Source organism: Populus euphratica, unplaced genomic scaffold (assembly GCF_000495115.2).
Source record: "Populus euphratica unplaced genomic scaffold, PopEup_1.0 scaffold234.1, whole genome shotgun sequence".
NCBI lineage: Eukaryota > Viridiplantae > Streptophyta > Magnoliopsida > Malpighiales > Salicaceae > Populus > Populus euphratica.
In genome coordinates this window covers 418,824-428,966 of record NW_011499928.1, presented here as the reverse complement: position 1 = coordinate 428,966, position 10,143 = coordinate 418,824, and the positions used below count along the sequence as shown (strand labels likewise).

Genomic DNA, 10,143 nt, shown 5'->3' with positions numbered 1-10,143 from the left:
CCAAATTCAGAGCCAAATCATGAGACCGTGATAATATAATAAAAAATATATTATAAAAAATTATAAAATTAAATTTATAATAAATTTAATATTAAAGAATATAATTAAAATTAAAAAAATAAACTATTCCAGTTTATAGTATCATATGAGGAGAGAGAATAGTAAAATCTTCTTCTCTTCTAGTTTTTTATTTTTAATTAATTACAAAACAAAACTTAGTTTTGTTAGAACGTACTCTTTTACGACCCAATCCAATGCTGATGTTATCATCCTTGATCGACCTGCATACCTGGTGCTTTTTGAGAGGGAAGGGATGCTCGTGTAGTAAAAAATGAATGTACATGCATTTTAATTGTATTTTTTGACAAAAATTTGTGAATCCTAACTAAAATCTAAAAAAAAATAAAAAATTAAGAGATTGATGTTTATTAAAATATATAATTTTATATTATAGGCTATGAACTTGGCTAAGTTTAATAATTTTATTTATTTTTAAATCAATTATTTATTTAATTAAAAAATTATGAAAATAAACAATCACAAGGAAGTGATTTAATAAAATTCAAGGGAAAAAAAATGCTATACAGAGCTGCACAAAAATAACATATGCTAATATTATAAAAATGTTCTAATCTTATTAAAAAAACAATGTAAAAACTGAATAATATTTCATTATAAAAATATTAAATTTTTAATTTTGAATAAAATCGAATATCCTGTAGAGCATGCCACATATATATTTCACCAATCTATTATAATTAACATAGAATTAGACCAAAGAGGCAAAAAAATAAAAAGAAAAGGAAAGATAACATATTTTTGGTGGTCCAACAAGCTTAGCTCAATAAAAAAAATTATATTTTTTATTTTTTATTTTAAATTATATTTTTTTAATGTTTAATGTTACATGTGAAAAATAATTTTTTAAAAATAAAAAATATATTAAAAAAAATAACGAATAGTCTTCCAAACACACCCCATAGAAATTGAGTTGTTAACTTAAAAAAAGGCGAATATCATCCCGAGTTGAGCCACGGCCTGCAAATCACCATTTTGTCTCTTTCAACTTTATTTAATTGGTATTTTAATTCTCCTTTCGAATCCTTTTCTACTGTTGGCTCTTGATGAGCTGGCATGAGCTATACAGTTTATCACGTGCATGGATTTGACATGGAATGCTGAAATACCAAACCACTTTCCACTCATTCTTGATTTAGAGTTTTGTGTAAGGTAACATTGGAATTCTGTTTTTAATAAAATTTTGATTTTTTATATTTTAATTATTTAATTATTTTAATATGATGATATTAAAATTAATTTTTTTAAAAAATAACCATCATCTGATATTAAAATTAATTTTTTTAAAAAATAACCATCATTATACTCTAAATAAAAAAATTAACAGTATTAACTATTTTGATTAATATTTAAAAATCAAAGGGATATATAAATAGTAAATAAAAATTTGTTTGGTTAAAAAATTAGAGATGAAAATATAAAAATAAATATTTTTATAATAACTCTAGGATAGATTTCTGTTATTTGAAAATAAAAATGATAAATAAATATTTTATAGTAATCAAATCCATCACATCACAAGAAAATTTGTGAATTAATCTTGATGAGGCTCGTCAATAGTTTTAATTTGGCTCTAGAATAAAGTATGAACAGGATACTAGAGAGGTCGTGGATCGTGTGCTTGTCCTCAGTAGGCTACCCGATGCAGCAATTGTGGAAAAAATACACCAATTTGACATATAATAGTTAGGTAAAACTCAGCTGACACTCAAAGCTTTCTTCCAAGAGTGAGCTTCAGCAATTTCAAATCACAGGGCTATAATGTTATCATCAGATAAATTATTTTTATTTTTAATTAATAAATGATCTTTTTAGATTAACTTAAATATCCACACTAATTTGTATATACTTAGCTAATTTTATAAACTCTAAAATTAACAAGTATATAAACAATTATGTTATGTTACTATAAACCTATATTTTTTTTGAATTTGAGAAAATTTCTCTCTGAAAATCATATTTTATAAATTTAAATGAATAAATAAAACTTTTATTAGACTCTCACAAACTATATATATCCCAGCTCAAACTCAAAATCTACTACAGATCTCAAACCCTATCGTACTACGCCGACTGAAACCTATATGCGCACCTTGAAAGCATTGTCTGATTAAAAAGAAACAAAACTTAGACCTTCTGTTTAATTTGTTCTTTAGGAGGCCCAACGGTCGAGAAATATAATGGGCAAGGTCCTCCTTTATGGCATTACAACTACGAAAATTATATATATAAACAAACAAACAATAAATCGCGTTTTTAATCGTTTTGTAATAAATTCATGTTGTAGCTTGATTAATTAAAACGTGTGGTGTGAGGTGGAGGTCGCGTGTTCGGACAATAATGGGAGCAAAATGTTATGTTTAATGTGACAATGTATACACCTATTATCGTCTATGTAATGTTTTTTCCAAGAATAAAAAGATGAGCGAACGTTTTATAACAGATTCATGTTGCTACTTGGTTGCTTGAAGTGTATTGCTGTGAGGTTGCGTGCTCGAACAATGATGGGAGCGACATGTCGTTTATGCAATTCTTTTTCAAAAAGAAAAGGATCTAAAAATAAATAAATAAATATCGGGGCCTCTATTAGATGCACTTACCTGGATTTTGTTCTATCTAGTCCTTTGAGGTCTTCACAATTTATTTTTGTTTTTGTTTTATTTTATCTTGAGTTTTTAATTAATTATATCATTTAATATTTAGTTGGTTGTGTGTTAATTTTTATATTTTTTATTGTATAATTAAAAAATTAATTCAATGGTACGAATTTGTAATTTGAGTTGCAGGTTTTGCAATGAAATTAACTGATGTTTTTTTTTTACACTTATTTAGTTAATAAAATCATGCTGAAATAATTTTTATATAATTTAATTTAAAACTTATACTAAACAAAAAAAAGTTAAAATTACATCGAGATCTTTAAGTTAAATTTAATTATAATAGCAGAAACTTTTCAATATCTAGATGCTATTATTTTATAAACTAGTGCTCTGCTAATAAGCTTTGGGTTCTTTAGGAGGAGTTATATAGAGAAGGGACTTTCTTTCTCATATTCTATACATATTCACAGACTTACAGAGGAAAATTCATCCATGAGAAGAAGTCTTAATAGCCGAGGACTCTCAAGATCACCATGGCTTCTTATCATGAACCTTAAATTAGCTACTGACTTTAAATCAGCTGTAGTCTCGAGAGTGGCTATTTTATTTGCAAGGAAAAGGTTTTTTTTTTCCCTGATGATAGTTGAGTTACTTGAATTTTCTTTATCAGGTAGAATGTATATTGGGTGCTTTATATGCTCTTCCATGTATATTTATGGCTTCTTTCTGTTTTCTGGCTTTGCTATCTTATTATTAATAAATCCACTCATTCTTAATATATATATATATATATATATAAAGAAAAGGAAGAAGAAAAAGAAGAAGTAGTAGTTAAGATAGCATCTCATTACTGTTTATAGATAGAAAAAATAAAGACAGTAAAGATTAAAAAGAAGAAGAAGTTATGTTTGATAGTGATATACAAAATAAAGTAACAATTTCTATATTATATTTGATTATGATGGATAAAATAAAATAAAAAATATAAAAAAAATCTATTTTTTTTTTATTAATATGTATTTTTATCAAACTTATATATTTTTAAAAATAATTAGATATTATTATTTTTATTTTATATTGAATGTTGAAATTAATAATATTATAATAATTTTAGTTATTGAACTACCACTAACCTGATTAAAAGATAAAATATAATAAAAACTGACTCGATTAAAAATAACTAAAAAAAATATTAGTAAAAAAATTATTAACTTTTTTAAAAATAAAATTTGGTAAAAATAAGATTGTTTTAATTATTATTTTTAAAATTTTTCATGAAATTCATTTTTCAATAACAATAAAAAAAGCCTAATAAATGCTTTGCCTTTCTACCCTTTATCAACTAAGGTTGTCATGTCAGTTTACTAGTTCTTCTTTGGCTACTAAAACATTTTCTTTTTCTGTAATGGGGCATGAAACAAGCTCAAAAGACAGAAATTACATTAATTTGGCTCTCTTCATGTTCGGGATAACATGATCTACATGTTAGGTATATTGAGTCCATTAATTTTAAAAATTAATTATGTACGTGGGAGAATATGATTGTAATTATTTTTAATATTAACATATTGAAATAATTTGAAAATATAAAAAATATTAATTAAAAATAAAAAAATAATTTTTTTCAAGAACATTTTTAACATACAAAAACAAATGTCATTGAATCATCAACATAAGTGGGTGGTTAGAGTCTATTTAAAATTGGTAATTATTTTTTCTATAAAAAAATTCAAACCATTAATTTCAAAACCAGTGATTTGGATTTACCTATCATGTTACCTCTCCTAACTTGAACAGTGATGAACCATTAACCGTTGTGTTTCAGGCAACCTCGGATCTCTTCCCTTAGATTGTCATCAACTTGGATTAATTATGAAAACTGGTAAGTAATTGTGATATTATGTAAATCATTTAATGTTTTGACTTTGATTACAGTTTTCATTCAAAAGGGAGCTCTTAAAAAAATTACTTTTTTCTCAGTACAACATGATAATATCATCAAATTAAACAAAACCATATGAATCTAATGAACACTACAACATTGAATTGAGTTTAGGTCATAAAAGACAATTTCAAAAGAGATGTACAGTTTCTGAGAACTCCAAATCTGCTTGCAAATTTGTGGCCATGTGTGTTTTTTCGATGCGCCGAGCACGCCAAAGGGCATTGTTTCAGAAAACCCACCATGGTTTTGTAGAAGAAATTCCAGGCCACAAACTGCATCCATCATCTGGTGTTTGTACAATCACTAAAGCTTTTGAAACCATTTAACATCTAATCATTTGCATATTCCACACCTGCATGAAAGTGATTAACTCCACGACTGCAAAAGAGAAACAAATCTCTACTGAAAAATCAAATCTACATACTTCATTAATTAGTATCCCAAAAGTCTTCTGAAAATACTATTGCTGGATCCTCATGTATCAGACGTAACTCCCTCTGTGGTGTTCATTGGTGGCTTGGAAGGCGTGTTTGAGCTGCGTAAAGGAGGAAAGAGGGAAAATGTAATGAGGAGTTGTCAATCTGATTATAAATTCATTTAGCTATGAGAGCTCAGATGTATATTTGCATTTTCATACAGAGATCCTCCTTATATTAACTTTGGCTTGTTGGCATTCATCAGGATATATCAGCAAACAGTTTTTCCATGAACAAGGACAAACTGGAAATATCAAAGATGGAATAGTGATTAGTGATTATATGCAAGTAACTGAACTAGGTAACAATGAAAAACCAATCTAGCTATACCAGTGAGTTCGATAAAAAAAAAAATGCATCAAATATCAAAATTATGCTTTGAAGAATAAACTCAAATGCAGTCAATGACAAATGAACAAAAAGAAACCACAAACTACAAACATGATTCGAAGAAAGTAAACGTGAAAGGAAAATAACTTCAAGGAACTAACAAGAACCAAGAAAGGTCCAACTTACACTAAAATGTCCTCTCGTTTGCATTTGATGCTGTCCCTTCTGTGACTGGAGTTGAACTACCGAGAAAGAACCAAGAGGAAATGATCCGCTGGTGATTGATCAATCTGAGAGGAGCTGTGATCCATTTTATCCAATTCATGATCCAAAGTCAGGTCTGCTTCACCTACAAAATCTTGCTGCTTCTGCTGTCGTAAGTCCGGAGTTGGTCCCTTATTCCTTAATGGTATCACGGCAGGAATACCCTGATGATGTAATGTAGCCGCTGCGGTAAAAAAGTCATTTTCCTTCCGATCAATTTTAGAAAGATCCCATTTCACCGCTGCATGAGGAGCAGATTTCAGGATTGGTGGACTTGGAAACGAAGAAGAAGGATTCAACTGCTTTTGCAATCTGATCGGTGGAATACATGAAGGAAGCCCTACGTGTTCTTCACCAATATAACTTGCAAGTTCCTTCTTGGCATTAAAAAGTAGTTCATTAACTACGAAAATTTGTCGTTGAAGGGAATAGACATAACCAGCAGAGCCATAAACAGGATGTTCAGGACGAGCCCTGGCCTCATAAAAAAGAGATTTCAATGTCTCCACGGGTCTTGGGGTCCTCATGCTTCTTGAGCAGTTTCGCCACCTCCTTTTCACTATATACTTGTTGAATAAGTGAGAATTCTTGAGACTTCTCTGGTGGGAAGTAAGGTGCAAAAATGGTTTTACAAAATGAAAATTTCTGGAAATCAATTGGTAAATTTTCTGTATGGATTTGGGCTGTTTCTCTGTGTTACTCTTGGGCCCAGGCTGATGAGGCCATTCTAAGCCTGGGTTTGCATTTGAGAGCCATAGAAACAACTCTTGATAGCCAATAGAAAGAAACATAAAAAAAGAAAAGACCATCATTTATTAAGGTTTTGATGAAGCCACTTTGAGATCATTACTTCTGCAAAAACTTCAAAAGAAATATGGGAGGCTCTCTAATAAAAATACAAAGGTGCTAACAGAATCAATAAGATTCGTCTTCAAGCTTTGTTTGGTGAATTTGAATAAGTGCAAATAAAGTTATCAGAATCTATTTCTGATTATCAACAAACAAGAATTATGGTGATAGTCAATCAGATGAGAAGAAATGAAGAAGTCCTCTCAATGCTCGAATTATTGAGAAAATTTTAAGATCCCTAGATCCAAAATTTGATTTTGTTATTGTTGCTATTGAAGAATTCAAAGAAGTGGACAAGTTGACGGTGGATGAGCTCATGAGTTCTCTGCAAGCTCATGAGCAAAAGATTATGAAAAAAAATAGAGATAAGAAAATTGAGCATGCCTTACAATCAAAGTTGTCTCTCAAGAAGGGCAGAGAGATTTCAATAAGTGGATATACCACTTAAGAAAGGAGTCAACAAAGACGAGGAGGATTTCAATAATTTCAAGAAAGAGAATCTTGGAATACAGGATTCAGAGGAAGAGGAGGTAGAAACACCACCAGAGGAGACCGGGGACAACAAACATTTACTCCTAGAGGAAAAGAAGGCGGTTACAATAACCGTGACAAGAGAAATATCCAGTGTTATAGTTGTAATTAATTTGGGCACTATAGCACTGAATGTCGAAGGAAAGCTCTAATAAAGGTACGTGAACAAGCTAACTATGCAGATGAGGATGCCAACATTAGAGGACCAGCTACATTATTAGTCTAACAAGGACTAGGTGAGAATCAAGAGAATATATGATATTTGGATTCTAGAGTTGGCAATCACATGAGTGGTCAACGAGATCTATTTAAAGATCTAGATGAAACTATAAAAGGCCAAGTCACTTTTGAAGACACCTCCAAAGTTCTAGTAAAAGGAGAGGTAACATCTCAATCCGTTTGAAAAATGGTGATCATAGCTACATTGCAAATGTTTATTATATTCCTATTAAGCATAACTTACTAAGTATAGGCCAACTTCTAGAGAAAGGTTACACACTTCTTATGAAGAACTCTAATCTAATAGTTGAAGATTCAATAGAAGATTAATTGACCATGTGAAGATGTCCAAGAAAAGGATGTTTCCTATAAACATCCAATATGCTGCCACAAAGTGTTTGAGTGCTATCACCAACAATGAAGAGTGGCTCTGGCACCTAAGGTTTGGACATCTGAATTTCACAAGTCTGAAGATGCTTCCAAGTAAGAAGATGGTCAAAGGTATGCCCCACATTGATCATCCAAATAAAGTCTATGAGAGTTGTGTCCTCAGCAAACATCACAGATCCAGTTTTGCCATATAAGTCAACTGGAAAACAAAGAAGCCACTAGAGTTGGTGCATACAAATGTATGTGGTCTTATAAAGCCTATGTCAACTGGACAAAATAGGTACTTCCTTACTTTCATTGATAATTTTAGTAGAAAGACATAAGTATACTTTTTGAAGAGGAAGTCAAAAGTATTCAATTGTTTTAAAGATTTTAAAGCAATTGTTGAGAAGCACAATGGCTATAAGATCAGAACCGTGAGATCTGTTTAAGGTGGAGAATATACAACAAATAGCTTTAAAGCTTTTTGTACACAACAAGGCATCAGACATCAGATAACACCAGCTTATATACTACAGCTGAACAATGTAGCTAAGAGAAAGAATCGAATAATTCTTGACATGGAAATAAGTCTACTCAAAGCGAAAAAGTTGCTCAAACAATACTAGGTTAAACCTATATCATGTGCAATGTATCTACTAAATCGCTGCCTAACCAAAAGTTTGCAAGCTATCACTCCTAAAGAAGCATAGAGTGGTCATAAACCAAGTGTTACTCATCTTTAAGTCTTTGGTTGTGTGGCATATGCAAAGATTCCAAATGCAGAAAGGACCAGATATGGTGATAGAAGGATGAGATACAAGCTGTATAATCCTATGACAAAAAAGGTGATCATGAGTAGAATGTTATCTTTAAACAAGATAAATCTTGGCAATGGAATGATGATCAAGAAGAAGTAAAATGGATCAGTATTGATTTGATCCTTGAAGATGAAGTGGAATTACCAACAGTACTTGCAAAAGATCCAACAAATGAGCCACAAAGTTTGGCACACAAATTCCCTGTATTTAGCAGGAGAAACACACCAAAATTATCATCAACACCACCATCAGCATTCTCATCAGCATCCTTATCAGAAGGACCAAGAAGGATGAGAAATCTAGAAGAGCTATACGATGCCACTTAAGTAATGGAAGATACAACTCTATTTTGTTTCTTTGTAAATAATGACCTACTTAACTTTAATGAAGCTATCACAGAAAAGAAGTGGATGGAAGCAATGGATGAATAAATACATGCCATTGAAAAGAATAACATATGGAAGTTGACTAATCTACCAGAAAATAAGAAAGAAATTGGTGTCGAATGGGTCTATAAAATGAAGAAGAATGCAAAAGGCAAAGTATACAAATACAAAGCGAGATTAGTAGCAAAATGCTATAAACAGAGAGAAGGTATTGACTATGAAGAAGTATTTACTCCAATAGCCCGGCTGGAGACAATCAAATTAATGATCTCACTAACTGCACAACATAAATGGAAGATCTATCAACTCGATGTGAAGTCAGCATTTTTGAATGGCTTCCTAAAAGAATAGATCTATGTTGAAAAACCACTTGGATACATTAAAGCTGGAAATGAAGGCAAAGTATACAAGTTGAAGAAAGCCCTTTACGGTTTGAAGTAAGCTCCGTGTGTTTGGAATACTAGAATTGACAAGTATTTTCAAGACAATGAATTTAAAAAATTATCCATATGAACATGCAATATATGTGAAGAAAGAAATAGATGACAATATATTATTTGCGTGCCTATATGTTGATGACTTGATATTCACCGACAATAATCCTATCATTTTTGAAGACTTCAAGAAAAGCATGGCACAGGAGTTTGAGATGACAAACATTGGTCTAATGACATATTTTCTTGGCTTAGAAGTAACGCAGAAAGAATAAGGGATTTTTGTATCCCAAAGCGGTTACACCAAAGATATTCTTGAAAGGTTCAAGATAGAAAGCAACAATCCAGTATCAACTCCAGTTAAGAATAAAGTAGAATTGAGGAAGAGTAAAGTTGAAAATGTTGATCCAACTTACTTCAAAAGCTTAGTAGGAGCCTTAAGGTACTTGACACGTACCATATCGGATACACTTTACGGAGTCAGACTTATCAGCAAATATATAGACACACCAAATCAGTCTCACTTGAATGCAGCCAAGAGAATTCTTTCCTACATCAAAGAAATAATAAATGAAGGTATGTTTTATACCTCAAGTGAAAACTTGAATTTTAGTGGCTACTCAGATAGTGATTGGGGTAGAGATTTGGATAAAAGAAAAAACACAACTGGATTTGTTTTTTTTATGAGAGATACATCTTTCAAATGGTCATCCAAGAAGCAATCGATAGTAACGTTATCAAGTTGTGATACTGGATATGTTGCTGCCAACTCAGCTGTATACCATCTAATATGGTTAAGGAATATGCTAAAGTTTTTGGGATTTCCTCGAGAAAGTCCTAT

General features: G+C 30.9%; 1 protein-coding gene across 1 annotated transcript; it reads right to left on the bottom strand.

Moving 5' to 3' along the window:
• Positions 1-5,671: 5,671 nt before the first annotated feature.
• On the bottom strand, positions 5,672-6,220 carry LOC105135880 (LOB domain-containing protein 36-like). The gene has a single exon (XM_011040960.1). It carries the CDS (start codon positions 6,218-6,220, stop codon positions 5,672-5,674), a length of 549 nt encoding a protein of 182 aa, XP_011039262.1.
• Between the last annotated feature and the right edge of the window lie 3,923 nt (positions 6,221-10,143).